A 27,921-nucleotide genomic window follows, 5' to 3' on the forward strand; every position below is an offset into this window, starting at 1 on the left:
ACGGCTCATCTGATTAAGCAAAGTACATAATGCATAAACACATTGATATGAAGTTAAGCCTACTTTCGATATATCATTCAAACCAAATTATATTTTATTACCACTGTCTTCATCTACTGTCGTTTTTTTTTTTTTTTTTTTTTTTTTTTTTTTTTAGTCATAGCCAATAAGAGGTTTATGTCCAATTATGGGAAATGATAAATACAACTTCATGTCTGACAATAAAATACATTTGCATAAACTTTTAAAAAATAAGAAGAGAAAAAAGTAAATGTTCTTATAATTATATATCCATTTATATAATAGCAATTCTATTGTAAGAAAAAGAAACAGATGGATTCCCTTGATTAAATGACTTGGTTTTATTGCAGGAAAAAATAAAAAAGTAAACAAGAATTTACGTAACCCAAAGGGGATACAAAGTGTTAAATCTAATAACCTACATTTTAAAACCTTCTTTCTTTTCTTTATTTTTCTCGCTTTTTTTTTAGAAGAAAATAAATATATAAATGTCTGTAATAAGCACTTTACCAATTGAAATCATGTCAAAGATACTTGGTCTGCTTGAGAGTGGAGACAAGTATAAATGTATGCTTGTGAACAAGGAATTTTATTCAAGTACGATGCCTGAACTGTGGAGAAATCTAGTGATAAGCACAATGAATCAACTCTATCGATTTATAAATTGTTTAAATAGCGCAGAGAATCAGATTGGAATTAATATAAAAAGCATAAGATTTGGTTGGTATAGTTATGTTAGTGATGATGAGCTTTTGTACATATTAGCATTAGCACCCAATTTAGAAGAACTAAAGATAAGTTATGCACAAGAATTGACTGATAAAAGTATCATGGCTATTCCTCAGTACTGCAAATTCCTTACACATTTCCAGTTGGGATATTCTTCTATATCCAATCACTCAGTTCAAGTTCTAGGTCAATGCAATCAATTACGAAAGCTCACTCTAGTTGAATGTAACATGCTAGATTCAAATGCTCTAAAGCCATTTGCTCACTTGCCAATCAACTATTTGGATCTGACAGGATGTAGCTGGTTGACAGTGAATGAAACAGCACGCGATCTACGTTTGTTTACTCATCTGACAGACTTGAACATAGAAGATTGCGATCCTATTCCTACAGATTTTCTTCATTTCCTTACAACGGATGATACTGGCAAGCCATATTTACCTTGTTTGAAGAGGTTTGGTGTCTCATCCTATCAAATTAGCGATGATGATATCATTCCATTCTTAAAAGCTCATCAAGATATACGTGAACTGTTCTTATTCTCACCTGGTATTACAGACAGTACGTTAGAAAATGTTACTCATCTCTCTCATCTGCAATATCTTGGAATCAAAAGCCGTAAAGAACTCTCACCACCAATCGTGCGTGAACTTGTGAATCAATGTACCAAACTATCAAAATTCATTCTGAGTGGCCTCGGACTTACCTATCATGACTTTCCAGAGGCTAAACCCAACAACAGTGGCGATAGTCCTGCTGTACTAGTCGCTGAACAATCCAGCAGTGATTCGGTTATGATCAAATGGAGTTGTACAGAATTAAATCGTATTCGTGATTATTGCTTAAAAAGAGACAACAATATAATAGATAGAAAAATATAAAGCAAGTATTTATTATAAAAGTGAATGTTGAAGAATAAATCATCTCATTCAGATTATTATTATTATTATTTTTTCCTGTATCTAAGAAACATATCAATGAATGTTTTGTATACATAAATAATAAATAAACCTTTGAAAGAAGCTCAATTCTATGTTTAGTGACTCCATTTAAAGCACGAAAAATAAACTGTACAGTATCGCATGCATACCATTACAGTTTAAACCTTTGATTGGCAGACTGATATATTTCATTTCCAATGTTAAATAACTAGCCAGGATTAAATCATTGTAAGTTATGTTAAATAAGTTGACTACTTTAATAGTTAGTTCACCATGAACCATTCTTGTGAACTGAAAGTAACTGTATCTATTATTTTTTTTTTTTGAATATTATCAAAGAGTAGCGGAGGAAATTAAAGATGTCTCTTCATAAAAATGCTTCAATGATGGGCGAACCCATGTCTGCTAAAGTAACAAAAGTTTAACAGTGTAATGAAAAGAAGAGCGCATAATATGCATAAATTATGTTTACATTAGTGTTCTGTATAACAACAAGCATTCTTTTCCAAAATATTGATTTGCAAAAAAAAAAAAAAAAAAAAAAAAAAAAAAAAAAAAAGGCTTGAAGAGTGTCTATAATCTTGATAATTTATATACTTTCTGGAAAAGATGTAAGTTCAATGAATACATCAGTAAATGATAAAAATAAAGCTCAATAAATATTGAAGTTTTTTTTTTTTTTTTTTTGTTATTTTCTCCAGAATTTCATATTCTTATTATCACCACTTCAATGATATGCCCTGCTATATGTCCTGGTACTGAGTAGCTGATCTGTAACAATAAAAACAACAAAAACTGGGTGCGCAGAAAAGGAACGACGAAACAGAAAGATTCGAAACTTTTGCTAGAAGAAAAGTAAGTCTTTGGCATGTACTGTTGCTGTTTCTAAATATAAATGGCGGACATTTTTCGTAATATTATCATTATCTTGAATAGGACCCAAAGCAACAGTAAAAAGGTAATGAAGAGCAATAGAAACAAGGGGAGATATTGTAAATCATGTGGTCAAGTTTGGAGTGGTAAAGGTCGACGATCAATTTTCACACGGAATTGATAGCAAAGAACCACAACGAACATGCTTATTCATCATTCTGGCGAGCGAACTTGAAGATGATTACAGGTAAAAATAGCATAGCCATGAGAAAAATGGACTGTTACTAAATCTTTTTTTTTTTTTTTTTTTCATAGCTTATTACTGTCATCTTATTTGGTTTCAAAACTATTTCTAAAGCGTCTGGAAGTAAAGTTCAAATATTGTATTAATGCATGATAGTAACAATTAAATAAACAATAAGAATTGTAACACAAAGCTGGTTTCCTAAGTTCTTTTTTTTATTTCTCCTTTTTTTTTTCCTGTTTGTCGAAAAAAGAACAAGATGTCCATGTTTCTTTCAAAGTTACTCTCTGGAAGGAATGCAGCAAAGACCAAATTAGAGCTACTGGCTGAAGCTTGGACAAACATACAAAAATACTATGAAACAGCTGCTGGTATAGTGTGTTTATTACGAGGTTTTGTTTTTTCTTTCATTTTTAATGTGTTTATATGAGGAGAAGGAGAAAGAAAAGACGAAATGAAGTGTCCTGGTTGATATATTGACTCTTTTTCATAGATCCCTTGAAAGATGCAGTAGATCTTACTCCAATTCCTAGCAGCTTACAAAATATTATCAAACTCATTCAGGCTGAAGAAGTTGAACATCAGCGACCTAACGGTAGTTTGGAGGCCGGTCCCTGTCTTGAATACTTGCTTCAAAAGCGCGTATTGGAAGAATTGGTTGAATTTGCTAAAGTTGATGTAAATAGAAGGCTTGTCTCCTTTGTCTGCAACTAATTGTTTTGTCTATAGACGCCTTATGGTATGCGTATTCACTGTTTGCGGTTTTTCTGTAGTTTGGTTATTAATGTTGAAGCTCAACTGTTACCGGAAAGGGCTGTTCATGTGCCATTACAAAAATTGATAACCTCCTGTCACAGATTGATTGCTCACCACTATGAGCAACTGGTTATAGATTCAGAGGTTTGCTCTGAAGAAAGAATCGCAGCCATTTCTGAACTCTCTTTAGAGCTTGTTAAATTGATGCATGGTGTATTCTCTCATTTTAAAGGAGATAATGCAGCTTTAATGGATTTGTTTTTTGAAAGAGGTTGGTGTCGAGGATTAGGTGAGAGTGTCTGGAGAAGCTCAAAGGATGGGAGAACATTTCATAAACGAAGAGAAAGTGTTGAAGATAAAATAGCATGGAATATGTTTTTGACGGTAAATACTGAATTATTTTATAAACAAAAAAGAGATTCTTGTTGATATTTCTACATGTTAGCCACGTTTTGACATGTTTACGTATCTCATCGATTATATGAACATTCCTGGAGAAACGGGAGAAATTGCACGAGAAGCCATTCTGTTTGCTCTTCGTTTACTTGATGATGATCCAGAGTATGTGTGCTATATCGTAGAATACTCTGGCTTATGTGAAGTGATGGTAAAAACATGAAAAATATGTATCTACAGACAACTGAACTTATCGCAGGCTGAAAGACTCTCGCTGTATTTCGCTAGCCTACCTAAAAATATTGGCACATTCTCCATTTCAGAAAGCAACCGAGTCATTCCAACACGACCTCCTAGACGTCGCATTCGCTTCTCTTTACCGGCAATGATAACAAACAATAGCTTAATGATAACAGTGAATGCTCAAAATAGTTTCAAAAGAAAACGCAGAAAACGCAGCCCTTTCGACAACAATTTTGTACGCATGCTGGAATCAGCAGTAGATAAAGAAAGAATTGCAGATGACTTTTATAGCTTTTGGGAGTATTTAAATGATATAGCAAGAGTAGCTGAGAAAAGGTTGATGACAGCCCTGATGGCACAGCTAACAACCATGTTCTGGCATCCAGTCGTTTGTACCGCCCTGAGTTCTCCATCAGCAGAAGCGGCAACAGCAGCAACAGCATACACGACTGAAATGATACGTTGTCTAACAGATCAAAGACTATTGCATGTATTTTTAGTCGTATTGATAAGTGAAGAAGGAGGCATTGGTAAAGATTTGGAAGCAGAAGTAAAATCAGATATATCCGTAAACGATCTTATTGACGATGACCAAGATGACGGCTCATCTTCACAAGCAACAGACGATGAGACGAAGCCGGAAGAAGATTCTGCACCACCATCACCTAAGGAGAAACGAGATTCTATTTCAGTTAATGATGATGAAGAAATGACTCTGAGATTGCTTTTGATTAATCGCATTGACTCTGATAGACAAGAGCTAGCACTAGCCTCTTTAAGGTTATTTGACACTATTCTCGAAACTTACAATCAATTTGCTATTTACAACCTGGTGCTTAGAAACTACCTGGATATTTCTCCTGAAGGAGAATACGTTGATTACGAAGGAAAAGATTCTGCAGATACGTCATCATTAGGGTCTAAAGTAACGGGTGATCGTAGTAGTGATGCTACTGCGGAAGAGCAACCAAAGGCTGATGATACTGCCGATGAAGAAAAAAATGAATCTCAAAAAGAAGATAAAAATGAAAAGATCAGATGGCTTGTAGAAAGGTAACTGAAGAGTATAGAGTGATCAAAACCAGATTGACTAATACTTTTTTTGTATACAGAGTATTGTCTCTTCTACCACTAGAAGACGAATTAGAAAGAATGAAATCACCACCATTATCCAGTGTCATCTCATCAGAGACCCTTACATCTTCTGCTCAACAAAATGAAAATGACAAAAGCAACAATCCTTATGTCGTTGTTCCCGGAAATAGCTATGACGATTATTTCCATGAAGCACAAGAGAGATTCCATTATGCATTACTTGCCAAAAACTTTTGGAAAGCGCCTTATCCGCCTGTTAAAGGTAAAAAAGATATTGAGAGAGAAGCAGAAGATCGCAAAGGTCGGCCCATGAGACCCACGAGGCCCAAAAGCATGAGCATATCGAGCACAGTGACAACTATAACGACCACGATCAAAAAGTCTGAGGCGTATGAGGGTTTATTCTTGAGTCGTGTCTTTGCGCAGTTTTGTAGAATGTTTGAATTACCTGTGGAACAAAATCTGTTAGTGACCAGTATTTTACAAAAGCTTGCTGGTGTTGTCGATAAGCGAATGGACGGTGTGATATGTGATTGGAGGTCTATTCGTGTGGGTAATGATGGAGCTCTGTATGGTGGAGTCTGGACTTTGCCAAGCACCAAAGTAAATAGGCGCACCCTTTATGCACTTTTAGAACAGGTATTTATGACCCTCTACAAGATTATTCTCTCATTCGCTAATCTTTTACATCATAGATTACATTTGAAGCACTAAAGAGAGCACAGCTTGTTCCTAATTTTGAAACTCGCATATCAATAGCAAAAAAACGTGGTATGTTGCCAGACGTGATGGAACCTCAAAGCAACTCAACCTATCATAACGGTCGCCAAACGGGCTCATTAAGAAAACAGAGCAGTCTTACCTTTGCAAATGGTAATGATGGAAGTCATGCGGGCTTTTCTCGAAAAACAGATCATTCGTCTAAAAACTCTGGTAATCTCTCTAAGCTCGTGTTCAACAAGGGCTCTGCCTCGACAGCACTGCCTTCTTTCCCCCGCAGTCCTACATCACCTACATCTACAAAATCAACAGGGTTATTGACACTGAGAACTAAAGATATGGGCATTGGTGGAGGTACAGGATCCCCTAGTTCGCCCTCTTCCTCTTTCTTTCATTATAGCCAAAGGTCCAATGCAACGCCAGTTACCATGACAAACCCATTTGCAAAACTTGCAAATTTTGTCAATTCATATATTGTCTTGCAGGAATTTTGTAAGGAACTAGCAGCAGTCATTCTGGTTAGACACGCAACCAATTACAACGAGATTGGCTTTGTGAGATATCAGGAACAGCGGGAGATGAGTATGATTGACCCCGAAAATAGTTCCTATAACCAAAATACACGAGATTGGCTCTTGGATGACGTGTTGGAGGATGAAGAAGGAATGAGTTACAAACAAAAGCATTTTGATAAATGGAAAAACAGAATATCTGTTGTATCCACTTTAGCTGACCATCGAAGTGTACGAAGTTTGGATATTTTTGATGAAGCAATCACTGCAAGAACACCTTTGAAACCTACCGGATCAACTGAAATAAATAAATAACGCAGCATACATATGAATCCCATGTTCGAAGAATATACACACACCCATCTATCAACACATATTTATTTTTCATAATAAACTTTTTTACATGCAATTCGAATATTAACATGCTAGTTTATTTATGAGAGAGTAAGTCAAAACACCAGTGGCAACTCCAACATTTAGACTATCTACAGATCCGTTATATTGATTTTCCAAAGCGCTCGGAATGCTTGTAAAACGATTACAAGCATTTTTTATATTTGTTCGAAGCCCAACCCCTTCATTTCCTAAAACTAAAATAGTCGGTTTGATTTCCACTTCGGTTTCGAAACAATCTAACTCTGCTCCCGCTGCGGCTCCAACGATGTCCCATCCATTCTCGTTTGATTCCTAAAAGTGACTCAATATACAGCCCTTTTACTATGATCATGATCTTACTTTTAAGAAAGATAAAAGGTTTTTAGTAGAAAAAACATCCATTATTTCCATTGCACCCGAACTAACTTTAGAGACAGTCGGGCTCAAGGGCGCGCTATTCTTGCTGCAAACCAATACACCGTCTACGCCAAAAAAATGGGCTGTTCTCAATATTGATCCAAAATTCTAAGAGTCAAATGTTATTTAGTTACTTTCTACACATTTTTGTCCATTATTACCTGAGGATCCTGTACTTCATCTAAGGCTATCCAGAAGGGAAATCGTCTATTTGGTTTTATTTGGAACTTGAAGGCAGATGCTGGCACATCGATATCGTCTTTATTTCTTTTAATTAGCGCTTCGTATGCTTTTTTGTCCGTCAGTGCAGACAAAGAACTAATCTCTATCATTTTTCTTGGAGAGGCTTTTAATACAATACCCTAAGTAGGAATCGATATACGTACAATGAGATTTCTGCCTAATAATTAAAGCATATATACCTGGTGTGGTTTGTCTTGTGTCAAGCTGTTCAATTGTCCCTTGTTAGTATAAATAACACGGATCGTTGACTCCTTTGCTGCTTTCACAATACTGTCTATCACTGCCTTGTCTTTTTTCTTGGTGGTTTTCTTTTCAGTTGACTCTTGAAAGTAGATTGCTTCAAGTTTTGATCTCTTTTTTGAATAAAGTGCGGCGGAAACGCTTGAAATTCCATACACATACTCTATTTCTTCACTAGCCGTTTTTTCTGCTAAAGGAGTTCTTTTGGGATACTTAGTCGCGAATCGGTTGCAAGTCGCTCTAGAGAAACTGCGAGTAAACAAGTGGTTGAATTTTGACATGTTAAAAATCAATAAAAAAAAAAAGGACAGATTAATGTTTTGAAATAGCAGTCAATTTGTGTTGCATGCACACATTTGTAATTTCAAAAAAAAAAAAAAAAAAAAAAAAAAAAAAAAAAAAAAAAAAAAAAAAAAAAAAAAGCAAGTTGTAACAAGTCTCAAAATTTAGCTGCATGCTTGATCCATCCTTTACAACCCTTCTGAGTGATTGGGGACAAAACTTCTGGTATACGAAGTGTTAAAAAATTTTTCCTAGTTTTTAAAGCATTTCTTTTAATATCTGCTTTAACCTTCAACCAAAACTTTTCAATAAGATTAAGAAAGGGTAAGTGAGTAAACAAATGCGTTTGAATCATTTGTTCTCAATTCGCTTAAGGGCTACTATAAGTTTATAAACTGGGGCGTTATCTATCATCAAACAATGATTGAATGAATCATCCCTTTTCAAGCAATCCATCCAATTATTCAATTGGTCCCGGAAGTGTTCCGTTATGGTACTTACTTATGTATCCTACTTTATTTTTCATTTTTCACAAATAACGAAGACAGATTTTCAAAGTGAAATATTACTAATACCCTCAAAAGACATAGTCTCTAAGACTGTTATTGGGATACCACGCTCAGTTGTTACAGAGTTTAGCTGGTTTCCTTTTCGTAGACAACTCATACTTCTGGTGATACGAAGACTGAGGCCGGACTAACCGATAAAAAGCATGATTTTATATCTTTCTTCACATTCCAAGCTTTTATAACTTGTTTTCCGCTCTTAATCACTCCATCATCGCTTTATTTTCTAAGCAGTTTTTCTAAACACTTCAAACCTAACGCACAAAGAAATGAAATCAGCAATAAAGTAAATGTCAAGAGATGTGAAGGAGAGGATGTTTACAAGGAAAACTAGTATGTGACTTTATTAGCAAACGAATTGACAATGGCTTCTGTAGAACAAGCGAATTAATAAATTTATAATGAATAACTGTAAGTAATTTATATATAAAACATTGTAAAATTTTTATTATCTGTAATTTGTTAAAGTAATAATAGTGTGCATTTATCTTCGAACAGTTCCGCGACCATGCAATTGATATAAGTGCTCAAGTTCACCTTCAAGCTGTTTGATTTGAGCATGTTGTTCTTCAAGATCCTTGTTAAGACGATCGCGTTCAGAAACAAGCTATATAATATTACATAAACAAATGCCCTTCTCTCTTTATATCTTTCTTTGTACCTGTGATTCCCATTGACGGAACCTGTTTTCTTCTTCCTTGACTTGTTTTGTGAAATTCAATCGCAGTTGTTCCTCATCTTCCTTAAATCTTGGGTTTTCATATTTATTTTGCCTTTTTTTTTTTTTTTTTTTTTTTTACAATGTTAATGAATTCGTATCTTGAATTGTCTTCTGTTAACTTACTTTGGCTCACCAAATTTACGAGTGCCCATCTGTGATTGACGATAGTTTTCATAATGATTTTCTTCTGTCGTTGAAATCAGGTCATGCATATGTGACCGAATCAGCAATTTTCTCAACTTTTTAAAATCACAATGATCCTCATTTTCAACTTCGGCTACACCCCAAGAATATTCTCTGCCCTTAACTGTACGTCCATCTCTGGTTTGAACGTCTTGAGTTGAGCCGATGATGGCAAAGGGCATAGCAGCCATTATATTTTTGTTTGTGTTTGTTATCTCTTCATCTTCACTTTCAATAGGGCAAGAGTATATTTGAATATTATTGGCTTGAATGGAATTTAAAATCTATATGTAATATGAATACCATAATACAATTTAAACCCTTTTCCTTTACTTACGCTAACTTTAAACTTTGCCAAATCACTAGGAGTAAGGGTATCTGCTTTAGCAATAACGGGAATCAAGTTCACTCGAGAACCAAGGTGCTTCATCACTTCAATATCAAGGGGTTTAAGGCTATATAAAAGTATAAGCTAATTATATACTCAATACCAAGGATGTATTACCCATGACCATTTGGACGAACAAAGTAAAGACAAGCATGAACTCTAAGGTCAATCACACCTTGGCGGACAGGTTGCTGTTCTTGTGCCATAAAACTTTCATGTTGATCATCAAGAAATTCGTATACAGGCATCCAGCTATTATAGTTGTTGACATAATCACCAAATCCAGGTGTGTCAATAATAGTTAAGTTTACTTTAAAGTTCTTTTCCTCAAGCTCTAATATACATGCAATTGATATACATGATAATAAAAGTTGTCTTGTGTGCGTACCTGCTTTAGTGATTTCGATTTCTACCGTCTTTTCAATTTGTTTAGCATGACGCTTATTCATATTCTTGTAATTTTTTATGCCAGTTGTAAACAAGGTATTTACAAAGGTAGTCTTTCCAACGCCGGATTCGCCTTAGCAGATATAAATTAGTGCCTTTTTTTTTTATCTTGAATTTTTCGATTTTGACTTTACCACAAACCATCAATGTGAAATTGGCACCACGCTTTGATACAATCTTATGACGTTGATTGGGAAGGTGAGCAATACCAACGCCACCACTTACAGCAGCTACACTCATAATTAAAATGAAAAATAACAAAAAAAAAGAGCATGTCTTTGTATTTTACACGTTTTTAATAACCAACTAATTCATCTCAGACAAAGTGGTGTAACAACTCTAAAATCCTTTTTATAATTTACCTCATGCTTTAAAGCCTAGATCTTTTTTTTTACAATGTCCCAATACTTGGGTGAAAAACTGATTGATTCTATTTCAAGACATAGAAATGGTAAGTTTAAGAGACAATCTCGGTACCTGAAACGGTGTGCATGGAGAAATATCTTTTTTGCAAAAAAAAACATTTAAAGTCAGAAAATTGACCAATTGTTCTAAATATCTGCATAAATCGCCAAACAAATTAAAGCAGTTACTGCTTTCCCATTGTACTCTTTGATCGTATGCTATTCAGAGAAAAAATTTGGCTGATTACTACAATATTTCTTTTTATAATTACTTTGGGATTTAGAATGCTAGCAAGGAATATGAGAGACAAAGCTCAATATATATTATACAGGATCACACATTGTATAAAGCATGCTTGAAAGTTGTATTGCTTTCTCTTAGAACAAGTAACACAATATATCAAACCATTTAATTGAAACCCCCTTGATAGGCATTTTCGGATGAGGAATGCATTTTGCAACGATAATGACAACTTACATCAGTAGAAGAATTGATTGTTATAAGTGACGAACGCAGGTCAATATATTTTTTTTGATGATGCAATGTATATTATTTTTAAAGGACTTTATTTGCTTGAATTTTACAGCATTTAACTTGGTTGTAAAAATGCCAATTGTAACCTTTCTGTGATTTACAAGAGCCAATTCTTTGATGAGCTTGAGATACTAATAGGGTATATGAAGTATCAATCTCAGTCATCAAGGCATAAACAACATAAGAACAAAAGTGCTTACCTCTGAAAATTAAAGCAATCATCAATTGCAGCCTAGTTCTGCTTCCTTTTCAGAAGAGAACGGCGATAGTTTTGTTGACAGTGTGGAAGACTCAAAATACTTTTTTTTTTAAAAAACAAACTACTGCTAAATTTTAATCACAGCTAAAAAATACTTCAAATTTAACTGTATGACGGGCCATATACTGCCATACTGATCCAAAAAAAATGACCCAATAAATTTAGGACTTATGGTATCTAGTTATAACAATATAGCAAATACTACTCCACACGTCAGTTGTATCATCAATTACTTCCAACTCACATACTTGGTTTTCAACAACAAAATCTTTTTATTAAAATGAGGTAATTCCAAACATAAAACTGATTTAATAGCCTTGACCAAGGAAAGCATATAAAGCTTTTTTAAACTTTTTTTCAACTCTATAGTATGTTTGTAAACCTATTATACATGATCCGATTGTTCTTAACATGTAGCGGTTCACTGGCTGTTATGATGTATTTTAGAATCAAAGTGATATTCTTGATGAACTAATAGAAGACTCTTTGAATGATGTTTTAAGTATACCTTTTGTTGTAGTCTTCTTTTTTTGGATGTTGTTATGTTTTGTATTCTCTGCTCATTTTGGTAAATCTCTTCCGTTCTCTCTTCTTCTTCATTGATAACTCTAGTATCAAAAACAGTAAATGTATTTAGGTTAGTTTTACTATATATCTTATTGAATTTCATTAACCACATTTTAGTTGGTTTTCTCTTTAATAAATAAAAGTTGAAGTTAAACCGATATATCACAGATTAGCTGACATGATCCCATGTAAGTAGTTGTATCATTTTATAAACCGCTGATTAACAGTAAACTCTTAATTTGGCAGAGGCAAATTTGTTGTAACTGAAATATCGACATTAAAGAGAGAGAGTGGATTATGATTCGAGTAATAAACACATATTGAAAAAATGGTTCATTAAAAAAAAAGGACAATTAAAAAGATTGGGGACCTACCAAGACAATGCTTTAGAAGACGAGGTCTAAAAGTATACAACAATAGTTTTTACTACGTGAATAGATTTGAAAAATAAAAGTAAAAGAAATAGCAACACTACTTTCCCCCAAGTTGGAAACTTTTAAAGAACGCTGAAACAGAGGAAAACAGCTCATATGGTTTATCATCAGCCTTTTCTTTCGCTATTGTAATTGTACTTTAACCAAATACAAAGCACATATCATAAAACTTGATACTTTTTTTTTTGTGAGTCTAATACATTATTTTAAGAGATAAATGTACTTTTTTCCGTAAATTATCTTCCACAAAGCATATAGGGATATTCAGTAATACTTTACAGATAAGTTATACTTTCATAATGAAAGTTTGGAAATTCAGTCGTAGTCTCCCATTAAAATTACCATCGATAAGATGGTGCGATAGTAATTAAATGATTCAAAGACCAAATTAAAGGTCTATAAAGTGGCAAACTCACCAGAAGCAGAGGTTTTTCTTTGTAAGAAAGGAATTCACTAAAAAATCTGCAATCAGATCTTGCACATGGTATGAGTATTGATTAGATATTGATAACTGCATTAATATCCTATTACTATACCTATTGATAACAATATTAAAAAATAATTTTTCATATCGTATAATCTGATAATTACCACATCCTGACAGCGCACAATTGAGTACAATTCACGTAGTCTTAATTGGTAAACAACAGAAGAATAACGTTACAAAATATATGCTTAGCATACAGTTATTCAATAAGCACAATACATCTTAGTTGGAGCTTTTCTTGCAGAGTGTTCAAATGATCTAAATAAGATACAACTTATTTCTTTCATGCATCTGGTATTAGAGTCCTTGTATTTATCTAAAAAAAAGTTTCCCTTCCATTTAATTGAAGAAAGTCTTGATCGTTCTTTATATCAGTTAAAAATATGATGATTACTGATAGTAGTAGCTTTTGAATTTTTGCTCATTTTTTTATTATTTTTATATAAATACACTAAATAACTTGGCCAAAGACGTATCCAACTTTCTTCTGTCTTATATTATATCTATTTGGGTATTTTCTTTGCAATTTTATTACGTTTCTTCACTTATTTCCTAATTATGTCAGCTCAATTTACCAATCATTAATGAAAACATAGTATACGTCATTCCATTAAATTAATCCTCCGCTAGCCAAAGACACCCAAAGCAAGGGATTTTTTTCTTGAAACTTCTTTCCTTCTCGTTCACAATAGACATTTAAAAAATGGTTTTCTATCCTCGTGTTATTTTGTCTGCTGCCTCTAGATCTGCACAACGTCCTCTTATGACACGTATAGCTATGCCTGCTATCATGTGTCGCATGTATGGTTCCTCCTCTGAATCTGTTGAATCTCGTATTGTCAATATTCTTAAAGGCTTTGACAAGGTTGATCCCAGCAAGGTAAGTATTGATTGCTCAGCAAATAATGAAATAAACAGAGTTGCCTAATACAAAATACATATTAGGTCACACCTCAATCCAACTTCATCAAGGACCTCGGTTTAGACAGCTTAGACACTGTTGAAGTAGTTATGGCAATTGAGGAAGAATTTTCAGTTGAAATCCCAGACAAAGAAGCTGATGCTATTCAAAGTGTTCAACAAGCTGTCGAATACATCTCTAAGCGTGAAGATGCTCACTAAATTGTTTTCATCTGAATCATATCAATAAAAAAAGGATGTAACACATCTTTTACGCTTTATTTAGACATACATGCATACAGTGCCCACAACAACCAATCAGTAGAAATAAAAAAATCAAAATGCATTTTTTGAACTGTTATTAAGTCCAGTTGAACGCTTGATGCTTGTTACATTTATTCACCCGGACCAGATCAATTTCAAAAAAAAAAAAAAAGTAATAAGAAACAAAAATTCCTTTTGGATCAAGGATAAAAAAGGGCAATGTAATAATATATTGAGATGGCAGAACTACTACAGTTTTAAAAACACTAATTTGCGGGTAACTTTTTTATTCTTTGGACGATTTCGCTACCACAGTATGGATATAAACCTTTTTTGTATGAAAATAGTAGATGAGAAATGTAAGAATGCAATGGACTAGGTTGAGGAAGTTGACCCTTATTACTTGTAGACATGCACTTCACTGAGAAAACATGAAGCGTAATAAATAGATGATAAAAAATAACAATTATTAGCAAATTGGTTTCCTTAAAATGACTACATGAATACACCTTTTTTTTCTACTTTTCTCTCTTTATTGTATACAATAATATTATATAGCATAATGTATTTAATTATTCAAAAACAAGAAAACAAATGATTATGAAGTCAATTTATCATTAAAATGCTTTTCTCATCAAATTGACAAGTCTGTAAAAAGTTTTCTCAAATGTCTTTGCTTACAAAGATACTTTAACGGAATCAATGTAATTTATGACATATATTTATTTTTTACCGGTAAAATCCTAAATTTCGCATCTATTATCAAAATTACGTTAACACAGATAGATATAAATAAAAAAAAATACACCATCTTTCTTCATTTATCCTGCTGTATGTGGTCCTCTGAACTCAACCCCCCTACATCACCAAAAATTACCTCTGTCCCATCCACTTTCTCTAGAAAAATGACTCTTGGATTGACTGTCTCAGAGCACAAGCAGATATCCACGATACACCCCTCTCCCGTTACACATTCATTCTGTTTTTCTTTCTTTTGACTTTGATCCCAAAGAGGTGTTTTTATTTATTTATTCACTTTATTTCCTCGCGTACCTTTTGACCTGAAGTAGACCGTTAGGGTGTATTGAAGTCATTGTTATCTCATTTAATTTTTTTTATGGTAAGTAGAGTTTATATTTAATCGTATAAGCAAAAAGTATACTGCTAATAAAATTAGACTTTAGTCGTAAAAGATATACAGTGTCTGAAACATTAAATTACAGACACTGCATTTATTAAACTGATTTACATTTAAAAAAAAATAGAAATGTTCGTTTTAAATTATAGAGAAGATAACTATTGAAAAATATCACCTTTATTGGTGAAATTGAAGAGTTAAAATGAAGAATAAGTTAAATCATCTTCAGACGACTATAATTGAAATCAGTATTATATATATATATATTTATCTCATATCTTTTAACTTACATCTTCATCAAAATTACTAAATAAAGTGTTAGGTAAAATCCTTATAACATTTTATAATATAAACAACTTACGATTCTCCCAGCATATTTTGAAGATCTCTTATTTGACTTTTTAAGTCGTTTTTGACACTAACTAAATGTCTAATATGATCTACAGCTTTAGATAAAAAAGTTATTATTTGACTTAAAATAGATATATGCTTTATGTATACATTTTTGTAAAATAAATGCTTCTGACCTATTCCCTTGAGTAAGAGAAGGTACAATTTCAATAAGTTGATCGAATCCTAATCTAATATTTTGTCTACGTTTCTTTTCTGAAGCAATATGATTCGCTTTCTTTTCTGCGTCTGTTAATAACTCATGTGGTGCTTTGCGTGGCTTTCGTTCTTTTTTGGGTGTAGGTGATTCTTTGTCTGCAACTTCTGCCGAATCAAGGGATCGTTTTTTGCTTTGCTGTTGTTGATATCCACTATCTTCATTGGTATTATCCTCTATAATTATTATTAGCATACTACTATAGCCAATAGCTTTGAATATACCAGGTATCAATAAGGCATTCATAAATGTAGATTGTCCTTGTTGTGTTAGTGACATTACAAGTTTTTTTTCGAAAAGATAAAAGGAGAAAAATGGTGGGAACTCAGATCGGCAAAAACTGTAACCAGCGATGAAATATCACGTGAAAATATAAACTTTAAATACGGTTACTGTAGACCTGATGGATTCTATATTGCATTTGAGTTTAAAATATTTGTTTTACACTTTTTATAATAAAAGGGGTTGGGAATATTTATATTTTTTTTTTCTTCTTTCTTTAAAGGATAAGCTGAAAACAGATTACAGTACAGAGAATGGTACTCTTATACACTGAAACCAAAGTGAGTCACATATGATATTAAATAAAATACGAAGAATTGGACTATATTCATGTAAAGCGCCTATTACTTAACTATGAAGTGAAATATATTTTATGTGGAAAACATGTAAAATAGCGAAGGTTTATTTTTCAATCTAAGCTATAGCAACTGGTTTTTTTTTTTGTTTTTTTTTTTTTTAAAAAAAAAAGAAAAAAAAAAGCTCGTTTTATGCTTTAAATGTCTATTTATCACATTTTAATAAATACCGAAGTTACTATTATTATTTGAATTATTTCTCCAGGACACAGGTGTTGATGATGTTGTGGTAGGAGCAGTGATTTTGGATGATGCTGGATGCCAAGCAGATGGATGCATAAAATGGGAAGGTAAAGGTATAGCTAAATGGTTGGATGACTCTATGGTAGGTGGTATTGGTGATGGAACTGTTAGATCAAGCCCTTCAGCCCAAAAGTCTTTATGGTTTTGCCAGTGTACAAGAAAGCCATTGGGTGGAGGTAGACTAGGTATCAAGGAAAGTATGATGTAAGCCAAACCAAAAGTAAACGCAAGAATGGAAACAATGATATTGAAAGCTATTCTGCTCATAACAAGACATCCTAAACTTCTAAATGATTAATATCCATTTGAATTATATCTATTAAAGGCGTTTACAATAGTATAATTAAACCTTTTCCTCTGTGTAAGGAAAGAAAGCCAAAATAAGCTTGTGTAAATGGTATAGGTGCTACAAATTCGTGTAATACTAGAAATGAACATATAAGCCTTTGGTTAAATGAGTAAAAAAAAGAAAAAAAAAAAAGAATAGGGAAAATATTAGTTTACGTGCAGTAAATAGTTTGTATGATATCCATCAAAGTACCATCCTTTGCTTTTAAGATTGACCCTGAGAATATTAATACATACAAGCAAATATTTGTGATGTTTATAACTAGGTAGCTAATATTTTCAAATTTCGCTCGAGATATTCGCTTCATTGTAGGAGCATTAAGATAAATCTAAGCTTTCTTTTGTTTTGAAGTTTTAATAAAAGTAACCAAAGCAGTTAAAAATAAATCATTGGCGTTTTCTCCTTAATTTTCCTTTCGGAATATTTTTATTATTGCAATTTCGTCTTGAGGTTTCTGTGATTTGCTTTTTTCTTTAGTAGCAAATAACTTAAATAGGTATGATCTAAATAATAGTAAAAGGGGTGTCTGTATCAAGTTTTATTATTATTTTGCATTGAGTTGAGCAAGAAGTGAATCCAGTTCCTGAGTAACAAGGTGATTTGTACACTTTGCTCGAACTTGTCTTAAACCTTCTACATCTTTGTTCAAAAATGCTTGTTCACCTGCTTCCTTGAACGCGCCAATCTTTATGAATAACATAGGTCTCACTGGTGGATCACACTTAAGGATATATTTTGATGCTTCTTGGTATTGTTTAGCTTTTATACATTCTTCTACAAATGGCTTTTTTTATGATGCGTTAACAAAAAGTATCAATCTTCAGCACACTATTTACTTACTTCATAGCCAATAGGTGACCTTTTGCTCTTTGCAAGTTTCTCCAAATTTTCCCAATCTCTAACTTCTACTAAGGCTCGAAGCTTAATCCACCAAAACCTACAAAAAGAAGTCAAACGGTGTTTCTTCATATTCATTAAAAGATGTACCTTTTATCAGGCACTTTAAAGTCAGTCTTAACTTTGGTTGCTTTGTTATGCTGGCCAAGTGTAGTACATTTATAAATCGTTTCGCTCACTGACAGACCAGTGAAAGATTGTTGCGTATCCTTTTCTAAAGTTGTTTGATATTGAAGCAATTTTATCGCTTCATCCACAGCCTATTATAGTATACATATTAAGAACAAATCCATTGAAGTATCAAGATCAATTTACTTTTGCCTCAAATGCTTGCTCTCGTTGTTCATTGTATGCCTTATTTGCTATCTTAAGCTTTTTGATACGTTCTGTAATATCCTATAGATACTAATATTTAATGCTTGCACGCTAGAGATTGAGTAACTACCTTATCATTAAACCCTTCAAGCAACATAAAGTTGGCGCTATCTAATCTCCGATCATCTTGATAATAAAAGTCCTTGAGTAGTTCTGTATCTTGTTCTTTACAGTAAACTTCAAGCAGATCACAAGCCATAGGCTTATTATTAATAACACGAAAGAATTCACCAAGTGGTAATTTCCGTTTCAAGTGAAATATAACCAAATAGACTATAGCATATATTATACATTACAGATCCGTTCAACAAAGTTCCTCTTACCTAGATCAGTGTCTCCACTCTCTATTGCTTTTATTAACGCTGTTTCGTCTTCTTGCATAGAAAGCAATAACGGCACCTGATCTGCTGCCCTAGGTTCATAATCTAATAATTTTGTTGCCAACCTTGTCTGCCCAGCATCGTGTGCTGTTTTCGCAATCTCAGCATAAGAAAGCCCTGGCTTCTTTGCTAGTTTATCCACAATAATTCTGCAAATAGCTTCCTCGTCTTCTGTGGATGATTTGATCTTTTCACATGCCCAATGAATAAGAATCCTATCTGTTCTTAATTGAAGGTATTCAGATATTCGAATTGCTAATAGATGATGATTACGGTTGACTAGACGATCTATTAGCAGCTCAGGTCCTTGACGTTTGTATCTATCAGAATTACATCAATCACCCTTTTTTCTGCTTATTTTTTGTAAATATACATACTGTATATAAGTCAAAGGTATACCAACATCATAGTATCTCGCCGCATTTAAAACACGGATTGTTTGAGCCATGTCTACAAAGCTACTAGCATTATAGTTTTCAAGAAAGCATTTACCAAATGATGCAGCTTTCAATAAAGTGCGCTGATAATAGTGTTGAAATTCAAAACCGGCTGCTTCAATACAACTATCTACTGCATCCACTAATTCTGTCTTGATAGTACGGATGTTTTCGTCAGCTTTTGGACTTTTACGCTTTTAATAAAATGTGTTTAGTTTTATTCAGTCCTAACACTCTCATATTTTGTTTACCTCATAATGGTCAAGTGCATCATATAACATAGCAGGCGGATCTGTTGAACCAATCTTGAATATTTTTTCCGTTGAAGCTAAGAACAAGAGATAAGTCTATCTTTTTGAATCAAGCGTTTTTAATTTACCTGGTACTTTTTGCAGCAGTTCACACTTATCGTTACTCATAACCCTCACACCATCAATTTCCGATACAAGGTGTATAGGTTCATCATAACTGTACTTTATCCAATCACCATAAGGCCCTACAATCAACATAATCCTTTCCCAATAGAGAACAACTGCATCCGTACCACACCAGACTAATTGTTGAGGGGGTATCTTTGATTTAGTTGAATACTCTGATATATTCTTTTGAAAATCAGTAGAGACCACCCAAAGTTTGCCATCCGCTGTAAACAAAGCCAGGAATTTACCATTCGGTGAAACGGCCATTTTAGTAAAGGGGCCTTGAGTCAAATGCTGATCTGTCGCCTCATTACTATCTACAACCAAGATAGTCTGTCCTGTAGCAATCAATACCTCGACATGTCTACTGAGAGTAAATTGAGGAGAAACTACAGTCCAACTATTAGGTGGTTCATCTAAACGAATATCTGCTAAAGGCTTTGGTTGTGGTTCGAGAAAATTGGTGATCGAGATGAGCTGATATTTTCCCGTCATTGCAACTAAACCGCCTCCCCATATTTGACAATCAATGATAGTCTCGTCTTTCGCATCCTTTGCTATATTAGCACGTTGGACAATAAAAATGATATAAATTTACCCTTCCGAGTGAAAACTGAGTAAATTGACCTTGAAGTGTATATAATCTAACAGATCCATCTTCAGTAACTACAACAAGTTGTTCTTGTTCTGTCCAACCTAGACCAACAATTCTCCCTTTATCCCACTTTTTTGTAAAAAGAAAAAGTTACCAAGAAGAAAAAGAGGTTGTTTTTGCGCTTTCTACCTGAATTTGTTCAATAAGTTTACCAGCGCTAGTATATATATATATTGTTGGCTTGATAGGTTGCTGTTTTTGTAATAATAATACTTTTCGGTCATCTCTTATCATGGCTATACTGCCTATTAGTATCTCTCTCTAGTGTCATATCTATCTTTAACATTACCAATAGGTCCACCATACTGTGCTCCAGCTATCATAAACTTTGATAAGTCAGACTGATTCCAAGATAAAGAGTATATTTCTTGTTTTCTAATGATAAACAAAAGACGTTATATAGCGCTTTTCCATATTTTTTTTTAATTTTTGCTTACTTGTAAAAACGATCCTATATACATTTTACAATGTCAGTTCCAAAATTATAAAAGCTTTGCAAATTTTTATTTACATGAAGTTCAGTCCAATCTGCTGTTGGATTTGGAGCCATTTGTAAAGAAAAAATGAGAAATATGGTACAAGTACAAGTTTTGAAACAAATACTTTGTGTAAGCAGCAATTTAAAGTCCTCACACAAGGCCTTTAAGAATAAATCTACTTAATACTTGAGAGATGAAATTTTTGAAGTTTTATTTTAATAATATCATATGAAAAAAAAATTGTTATCTTTAGAAGGAAGAGAAGCAGAGCTCTCATCAACATTACTGATGTTAGCAACAGATCTCTTCATGGCGTCTTCCATTTTACTCAATGTATGCATACGCATACCAGACTTGATCTTGCCCACGATTTCCTTTAGTGATGACAACTAAATCACTGACAGGGTATTTTTATTTTTTATTTTTCATATTTTTACCTACATCCCCCCTCCATAATAAAAAGGTTAGTTATATTCATTACTTTAACACTATCGTATATTTCATTATCATGTTTAACATTCAATATGCTTTCACTTATCGTACTGTTCCTGGCTATGTAGAGGAATGCGTTAAGCTCTCACTTTAAAATAAGATAGAGAATGACAATTAGTATCATAATGTTGCATCTCAACCTGGTTGTTGGGTTAAACCTCTTCCTGTTAAATCTACTTTCTATGTTTGTAACCATGCTGGTAAACAATAAAAGTGTTAGAAAAGAACCTGCTGAAAATGACTCTCCCTCGTCTGCCAAAAGAATCTGCACCTCTATGAAGGTTAACTACACAGCTAAATTGAACAAATAATTCTTGACTGATAACTCCATCTCTGTGGATTACGTCTGGAAACACGTTAATCATGACCGCCCCCAATGATGTTAAAGATATTGTACAATCTCGTTTGCCTGCCGAGGTAAAGCGTTGGATTGAAGAACACGTTGATGATGCTATCAACACTTCTATCAATAATGATAACTCTAGTTCTGCTGCTCTTTGTTGTGAAGAATATGTTGAAGATACTGAAAAGTATTTATCAATGTATAATTCAATCGTAAAAAGAAAACTCAATGAAGTTAAAGGATATGTCGAAAATTTAGACCAACTTCTAAGTAAAGTCAAACGTGATTGCTTTTCTTACTTAAGTGGTATTGGTGTATCTTCCCAAGCCCTTCCATCTAAACAATTTCAAAATACATCGTCTTTCTCTGCTTTTTTTATTATTGTTATTCATATTTTATAAAGACTAAATTTTGTTGTGCATTTTTCATAAATATCAATTTTTTTTTCCAAGTCTTTCGAATTTATTTAACATCATTCGTCGGAATACTCAATCATTTTTCTTTCTATCTTTTTTATTTTATATATTGATTAACCTTGTAGTTGATATCACACATTCATCAATTCTGAAGATACCCATTGCAGTCAAGGTAAAACAGATCATTCCAATATATGTCTCTGGGTTTAATTTAGTAGTTACAAGTTATACAATGAACAGAACGAAGGTTAAACAATCCTCTCGTTTTGTGGGAACTTCCACTCTACCCCCAAGAAGAAAACGTCACTCAAACTCAAAACGCCCTCGGTCGCCGAGTCCTGGAGAAGGGACCAGTGATAACAAGCGCAAACGCATTCAATTTTCTGATACAGAGCTAGATACTTTCTTCTTTTTGTCGATGGAAAACAAATTAAAGGAGAGTATTCGTACTGTCGTGCGCAAAAATAAAAAGATGAACGAACAACTTGCAGCCTTGAAGCAAAAATTATCAACGGCTAAAAAACTTCCCAGTGGAATCATCACTGGAGCTGCCAAACTAGCTGAATTTACTTACAATGAGCCTAGCCAAGCAGATCTTATATTGCGACAAATGCGATCATTCATGGATAATCGGGTTGGTAAAAAGAATGAAATAGCGTGGCAAGAATTTGTTGTCAAAAAGTTTGATACTTTCAAAAATGAAGAAACAAACCTCGCCAAATCTGCACAACCCGAATCCAACGATACTGATCGTGATTCAGTATCTGACGCAGACTGTCCTGCTGTAGATGAAAATTCATATCGTACTATCTCAGCGTCAATTAACAAATTGATCAGAGAAGACCTGGATCCATCAATAAAAGATTTGATCATGAAGAAATTATAGCGTGCTATGATTGGTTCAACAGACTACATATTGTACTTTTCTTCTTTAATTCAAATGATGATGATCTGTTTAAAAACCAATCAATTCTTTCTGGATGGAGACGTCATAAACACACGAAAGGTTAATGGATTTGATATAACTACGATAGTACCAAGCGAATTTCATACAGATTCACCGAAATATACAATCACACCACTTGCAATGGATGTCAGCGACTCTCCTGCCTTCGACACTGATTTCAGCCAATTGTTTCAAGAACAGCATTTTTCTCTGATAAGTACTAAATATTTTAGTAACCGTGGAAGTCAAGATCAAACATTAAATGCGCATCCAATACAAACTGCCTTGTTCAAATTGATGGACGCCGAGAATATAAAGAAGGAAACTTTCCTTGTCGAAAATGTGCCCTCAAGTCTGATATCTTTGGCTCTGCAAATATGTGTGACAAATTTCAAAAACATGTAGGCGGATAAAATCATGATCAATAAATTACTGGGAAAGCTGTTGGTTATCCTACTACATCTGCATATGGCACCAAAGAGAGAGTTACAACGAAGACAAAATATTTTGAACTATATCTCACGAAAACCAGAAGAGAAGCGACCCTCAAAAAACTATGGTCGTTACATTCTCCGCGCTGAAAAGAAGAAGCTCGCAAGATATAAGGAAAAAGTGAGAGAAGCTGAGGCTGATTCTGACCTTCTTCTGAAACGGATCAGAGCGGTCAAAATGGCCAAAACTAGAATCAGAAGTTTAGAAGAAAAGTTCGCTCAAGTATGTCAAACTTTTTTGAACACAATAGTAGTGATTCTTACTGATTTTGTTCAAATATTTCTATAGAAGCAGGATGCCAGCACGTCAAATAGAGAAAAATCTGCTGAGAGCACTACAACGACCGAGAAAGAAACCACACCCTGCGATGACTTATCAAGAGGAAGAATTAGTCAATTAAAAAGCGGTGCAAAGCATTTGATATTCTCAAAGAATCTTGTAACTGAAAAAAGATGTGAACGATGAGTTTCCTGATGCTACGCGCAAAGAAGTTTCTGTCTGTTTGCTCATCATCAACACTCTGAACAAATTTGTACCCGTTAGATCAAAATACCATATATTGCCTTACCAATTGCTATTCTGTATATTTGTGAATGAGGTTCTTCATTATGCTGAGTACTCGAAGTTCACCCGAAACTTATGTCCTGCAATGTCATCTGCTCATGTCAACGCCTTGAACATTGATGCTCTGTCACTCTTTCAAATTATGAAAAGTAAAATTGATGATAATCAAGGACAAGTTGAAGATATGTTAACGGAGCTTACAATCTACGGCGACAACGAGGAGCCTCAGTCTTCAGTCGAAATTGCACGTCGGAATAAAGATGCTGTCTTCAGCTCTTTGTTCGATATGGAGAAGGTCCGACATACATGTGAATCCAATGGTTTGAAATTTGGTCAACGAATGTCAGTCCTTCCCAAATTGAAAGTGGTACGAATCCTTGGAGTAAAGAAGACAACTGCGCCTCCAGTTAAACCTCAGAAGATGTCCTACTTGAAAAGGATTTTGAGAGATCCCAACATTCTTCGGAAAGGACAAAAGCCATTGGAGAATTTGAAAGCCGAGACAGCCAAGCTTGAAAAAGAAGTCAAGTCACTTGATCAGGAAAGAGAAAAAACATTGAAGTATCAAAAAGAGCAGGACTCCATCAAGAAAATAAAGGCATTGCGAAAAGAATAGCACAACAAAGTGGGTAAACAAACTTTGGACCAGAGGATCGAAGAAGAGAGACATTTGAGAGATAAAACTTATCTTAAAATCAACGACATCGAAGACCAATTGATGGAAAAGAAGCAAGTGTTGTACTACCAGCGAATGGCTATCAGACATAATTCAAGAATCCATACCGTTGACACTGCAAGCACACTACCTACAACGAAAAAGGAATTGAAAAAAGATTCGCGTGGTCTAGTCCACAGTGAAGCATGTGTGCTTCGTGATTTTGAAGATTTTACATTTTGCGGCACAGATAACGGACTTGTGAATATGACCGCAGATGTCCCTTTTTCTTTGAATAGATTTTCATTTCACCTCAAGCTACACAATCACTATTCTGTCTTGGATGATGACAATAAAGCAGCTCCAGTGGTACAAGACATTGAACTTCAGAAATATTTGAAGACCCCAAAGGCAACCATCATATCAGCTAGCGAGATAGATTTTGGCTGTGGTGCATTCAAACAAAGGGTCAAGCGCCAAACAGGAAAGAAGCTCACTAGAAAGGGAAAGGAGGTACAACTGATTGAAAATAGTCTTTCTCAGAAAGTGATATCAACTTCAAATGTGTCAGTTGAACAATTGAAACACAACTTTGACGCGCATGTTGAACATCGCAAAAAACTGCGTGGCTTCTATAACACTGGCAACAGAATGAATGAGCGCCGACATCGTGAAATCCAGAAACATAGATTCACTCATCGAATATGCACAAAGGAACGAAAGGCACTGTCTCAAACGTCTGGTAGTAACTTCTCAGGATGATGGAAGATAATTGAGTTCTAACGCGCTTTAATAGATAATCCTTCAACAAAGAAGAAATTGGTCATGTTCATTGGAGACAGAGGAACCGAAGTCGGCTCCCATATCAAAGGATTTAAAAATACAGTGGACGGTGAAAAGAGGTCATCCACTCCGAAGGAGCAAACGTTTGCGTTACCAATGAGAACTTGACTTCCAAGACTTGTATTTTTTGCTTTCGACAACTGACGCACCCCCATATATCAGTAACGAAAAACGGAGAGGTTTTTTCAAGGAAGGTCAAAGGCAGCTTCTACTGTACAAACCCGTTGTGTGTTACAGTCTGTCCAAATGTGCTGCCAAGTCGAGAGATTCTCTGTCAGCAAAATTGAAGCTGAAAAATACATTACATTAACTTCTCCCTCCAGATTTGAAGAGGAGACTGGCAGCTACGCAGTGGTTCTAGAGGTAAGAAAAGGATCAAGCAAGGTTGATCACCCAGAAGCAAAATTAAAATTTATTTGTCTGATAGTGAGGGTATTTTACGACGGGTCGTTCAACGTCGCTCGGCCTTTAATTTTAGCGTTTGATCACATAAACGTGGGCTTTAATAGTAATGTTATTGATATTCGTAAGTAAAATTCATGATATATGATTCAAAAATGGTCTCTTTTTTTGTTGTTTTACGATTAAAACTAACTATGTGAATGTCTAAAGAAGAAGTAAAGCACCAGGTAAAGAACATAGGTTGATTTATAGAGCTACCTACTACTTACACTTTAAACTTGGATACTTATTCCACCCTTCAGCGAAGCATCTAATTACTTTTGCTATTATACATTAAAGATTACTTACCTATCCGTAAGTCAAGCACCTTTCAGGATGCTTTTTGTTTTATTCATTAGCTAGCCATTCGTCTCATCCATTCTGAGCTTGGCCACGTTTATTACTATAATTGTTCTATTTTATATCCGATTTTTCCTACAAAACAATTTTTGGATTGATCATCGCAGAACCTAAGCTGATGCTTAACATGCTCCTTGCACTCGCTACATACCGCTTAATCGTTGCTTTTTTATGACCCGATTGTGGTTGTTAGCACATAACGAAGATACTACATACTCATCAAATTGATTTGATAAAACAAAAACAAATTATCATAATGAAATAAACAAGAAGCTTTTCCTTTTAAAAAAAATTAAATTTTTCTCTGGATTCTATTTTAACTATAGAACCATTATAAGAATACCATCTTGGTCGATATCACTTTTGATTACTAATGATTTTCAGGACCAAATTGTGTGAAACAAAAGAATTTATGTGTAAATAGGTGGGATTATTCATATATAGAATGTATGACGTTTTATAGCAAAGTACGTAAAAGAGCATAAGTTTTAAGCCTCTAAACGTTTAGAAAAGCCCTGATCATACTTAAAAGCCCTTTTCTCTACGAAAGTGAATCGGATGAATATTTATTAATGGAGAATATACAGAAACCTTGAGATGATATTTTACTTGGAACAGTTTTTTGTTCCTCTAAAAGAGATGAAAGTATTGATTCTTTTGATGAACAAGAATGTATGTCGTCATCGAGGACCGGTAATGATTCAGTTTCTAAAGATGCGAGTACTATGCCTCTTCGACGAGAGATCAAGTTTTTTGTAGATTTTGGTGATTGTAAAATGCTATTAAATGATTGTTTTAAGAGGTCGTTGAAATTTGATAAGCGAAGATTGATAGCAGCCAGCCAGATGTCAAGCTCGTGTTCAGAATTGCATTCCATTGTCCATGTCTTTTGGCATTTGGAGTTCTTTTCTTTATAGTTTTCAGTCATCTTGAGATTAAAGCAGTAATTATGTTTAGGATGGCTTGTTTTTTCTACACTGGATACATTGCGCAGGTTAATAGTATTTGAAGCGTCTATAGAATATTCGTTCTTATAATATCTTAATTCTGTATCTAACAATACAAAATATCTTAATTGCCACTTGGATGATCTAAATTTGTTTGCACTTGATAATTTGTATAGCCAGCCAGAGGTTGTATAATCCATTTTGAACGTAAAAGAAAAGTCTCTAGGGATAAAGATGCTTATATTTATACTGAGCATATTATACCAAGAGTCTGGGCATTTTTTTTGTTACACATCTAAAGATATCATAATGTTTTTAAGATATTCATGAACAAATTGCTGTTTTTAGGTTTTACGTTGAACAAACCTTTCAATTAAAAAACTAAAAATCTCACTAAAAAATATTAATAACATGTCAAAAGGCTTCATTCAGTCTAGGCAAGAAAATATACTTGAATTCTAGAACCTCACACAGCTTTATCTTCATATAAAGTAGCTATGTCTTTAAATGCAGTACAGTTTTTAATGATTTGGTTTTGAAGAAGCAAATCCAAAAAATAAACC

At 34.0% G+C, this 27,921-nt stretch overlaps 12 protein-coding genes across 12 annotated transcripts; 7 read left to right on the top strand and 5 right to left on the bottom strand.

The window, feature by feature from the left end:
- Window positions 1-542: 542 nt before the first annotated feature.
- Window positions 543-1,631, top strand: RO3G_07957 (uncharacterized protein; the record flags this gene model as incomplete). The annotated part of the gene is made up of 2 exons (XM_067662547.1): window positions 543-618; window positions 787-1,631. 2 exons carry the CDS (start codon window positions 543-545, stop codon window positions 1,629-1,631), a joined length of 921 nt encoding a protein of 306 aa, XP_067518648.1.
- Window positions 1,632-3,067: 1,436 nt separating this feature from the next.
- RO3G_07958 (uncharacterized protein) lies at window positions 3,068-6,845 on the top strand (the record flags this gene model as incomplete). Its single annotated transcript, XM_067662548.1, has 8 exons — window positions 3,068-3,179; window positions 3,302-3,486; window positions 3,538-3,948; window positions 4,010-4,171; window positions 4,220-5,256; window positions 5,316-5,560; window positions 5,651-5,901; window positions 5,994-6,845. 8 exons carry the CDS (start codon window positions 3,068-3,070, stop codon window positions 6,843-6,845), a joined length of 3,255 nt encoding a protein of 1,084 aa, XP_067518649.1.
- Window positions 6,846-6,947: 102 nt separating this feature from the next.
- On the bottom strand, window positions 6,948-8,086 carry RO3G_07959 (RNA methyltransferase, TrmH family, group 3; the record flags this gene model as incomplete). The annotated part of the gene is made up of 4 exons (XM_067662549.1): window positions 6,948-7,217; window positions 7,266-7,430; window positions 7,484-7,684; window positions 7,745-8,086. The coding sequence occupies 4 exons, from the start codon at window positions 8,084-8,086 to the stop codon at window positions 6,948-6,950; spliced, it is 978 nt and encodes a 325-aa protein (XP_067518650.1).
- Window positions 8,087-9,137: 1,051 nt separating this feature from the next.
- On the bottom strand, window positions 9,138-10,632 carry RO3G_07960 (uncharacterized protein; the record flags this gene model as incomplete). Its single annotated transcript, XM_067662550.1, has 7 exons — window positions 9,138-9,260; window positions 9,315-9,426; window positions 9,498-9,841; window positions 9,895-10,012; window positions 10,063-10,279; window positions 10,334-10,465; window positions 10,527-10,632. The coding sequence occupies 7 exons, from the start codon at window positions 10,630-10,632 to the stop codon at window positions 9,138-9,140; spliced, it is 1,152 nt and encodes a 383-aa protein (XP_067518651.1).
- A 3,149-nt stretch (window positions 10,633-13,781) lies between these two features.
- RO3G_07961 (uncharacterized protein) lies at window positions 13,782-14,200 on the top strand (the record flags this gene model as incomplete). Its single annotated transcript, XM_067662551.1, has 2 exons — window positions 13,782-13,958; window positions 14,024-14,200. 2 exons carry the CDS (start codon window positions 13,782-13,784, stop codon window positions 14,198-14,200), a joined length of 354 nt encoding a protein of 117 aa, XP_067518652.1.
- Window positions 14,201-15,577: 1,377 nt separating this feature from the next.
- On the bottom strand, window positions 15,578-16,266 carry RO3G_07962 (uncharacterized protein; the record flags this gene model as incomplete). The annotated part of the gene is made up of 5 exons (XM_067662552.1): window positions 15,578-15,613; window positions 15,671-15,686; window positions 15,742-15,826; window positions 15,882-16,163; window positions 16,212-16,266. The coding sequence occupies 5 exons, from the start codon at window positions 16,264-16,266 to the stop codon at window positions 15,578-15,580; spliced, it is 474 nt and encodes a 157-aa protein (XP_067518653.1).
- A 257-nt stretch (window positions 16,267-16,523) lies between these two features.
- Window positions 16,524-17,206, top strand: RO3G_07963 (uncharacterized protein; the record flags this gene model as incomplete). Its single annotated transcript, XM_067662553.1, has 4 exons — window positions 16,524-16,550; window positions 16,608-16,655; window positions 16,831-17,072; window positions 17,194-17,206. The coding sequence occupies 4 exons, from the start codon at window positions 16,524-16,526 to the stop codon at window positions 17,204-17,206; spliced, it is 330 nt and encodes a 109-aa protein (XP_067518654.1).
- Window positions 17,207-17,761: 555 nt separating this feature from the next.
- On the bottom strand, window positions 17,762-20,220 carry RO3G_07964 (uncharacterized protein; the record flags this gene model as incomplete). Its single annotated transcript, XM_067662554.1, has 9 exons — window positions 17,762-17,902; window positions 18,058-18,154; window positions 18,205-18,374; window positions 18,430-18,510; window positions 18,560-18,762; window positions 18,813-19,189; window positions 19,247-19,500; window positions 19,558-19,634; window positions 19,686-20,220. The coding sequence occupies 9 exons, from the start codon at window positions 20,218-20,220 to the stop codon at window positions 17,762-17,764; spliced, it is 1,935 nt and encodes a 644-aa protein (XP_067518655.1).
- Window positions 20,221-21,714: 1,494 nt separating this feature from the next.
- RO3G_07965 (uncharacterized protein) lies at window positions 21,715-22,095 on the top strand (the record flags this gene model as incomplete). The annotated part of the gene is made up of 1 exon (XM_067662555.1): window positions 21,715-22,095. One exon carries the CDS (start codon window positions 21,715-21,717, stop codon window positions 22,093-22,095), a length of 381 nt encoding a protein of 126 aa, XP_067518656.1.
- A 487-nt stretch (window positions 22,096-22,582) lies between these two features.
- RO3G_07966 (uncharacterized protein) lies at window positions 22,583-22,996 on the top strand (the record flags this gene model as incomplete). Its single annotated transcript, XM_067662556.1, has 1 exon — window positions 22,583-22,996. One exon carries the CDS (start codon window positions 22,583-22,585, stop codon window positions 22,994-22,996), a length of 414 nt encoding a protein of 137 aa, XP_067518657.1.
- A 1,201-nt stretch (window positions 22,997-24,197) lies between these two features.
- Window positions 24,198-24,728, top strand: RO3G_07967 (uncharacterized protein; the record flags this gene model as incomplete). Its single annotated transcript, XM_067662557.1, has 1 exon — window positions 24,198-24,728. One exon carries the CDS (start codon window positions 24,198-24,200, stop codon window positions 24,726-24,728), a length of 531 nt encoding a protein of 176 aa, XP_067518658.1.
- A 1,891-nt stretch (window positions 24,729-26,619) lies between these two features.
- RO3G_07968 (uncharacterized protein) lies at window positions 26,620-27,339 on the bottom strand (the record flags this gene model as incomplete). The annotated part of the gene is made up of 2 exons (XM_067662558.1): window positions 26,620-26,690; window positions 27,021-27,339. The coding sequence occupies 2 exons, from the start codon at window positions 27,337-27,339 to the stop codon at window positions 26,620-26,622; spliced, it is 390 nt and encodes a 129-aa protein (XP_067518659.1).
- Window positions 27,340-27,921: the final 582 nt, after the last annotated feature.

This window comes from Rhizopus delemar, genomic scaffold (assembly GCF_000149305.1).
Source record: "Rhizopus delemar RA 99-880 supercont3.5 genomic scaffold, whole genome shotgun sequence".
In the NCBI taxonomy this organism is placed as follows: domain Eukaryota; kingdom Fungi; phylum Mucoromycota; class Mucoromycetes; order Mucorales; family Rhizopodaceae; genus Rhizopus; species Rhizopus delemar.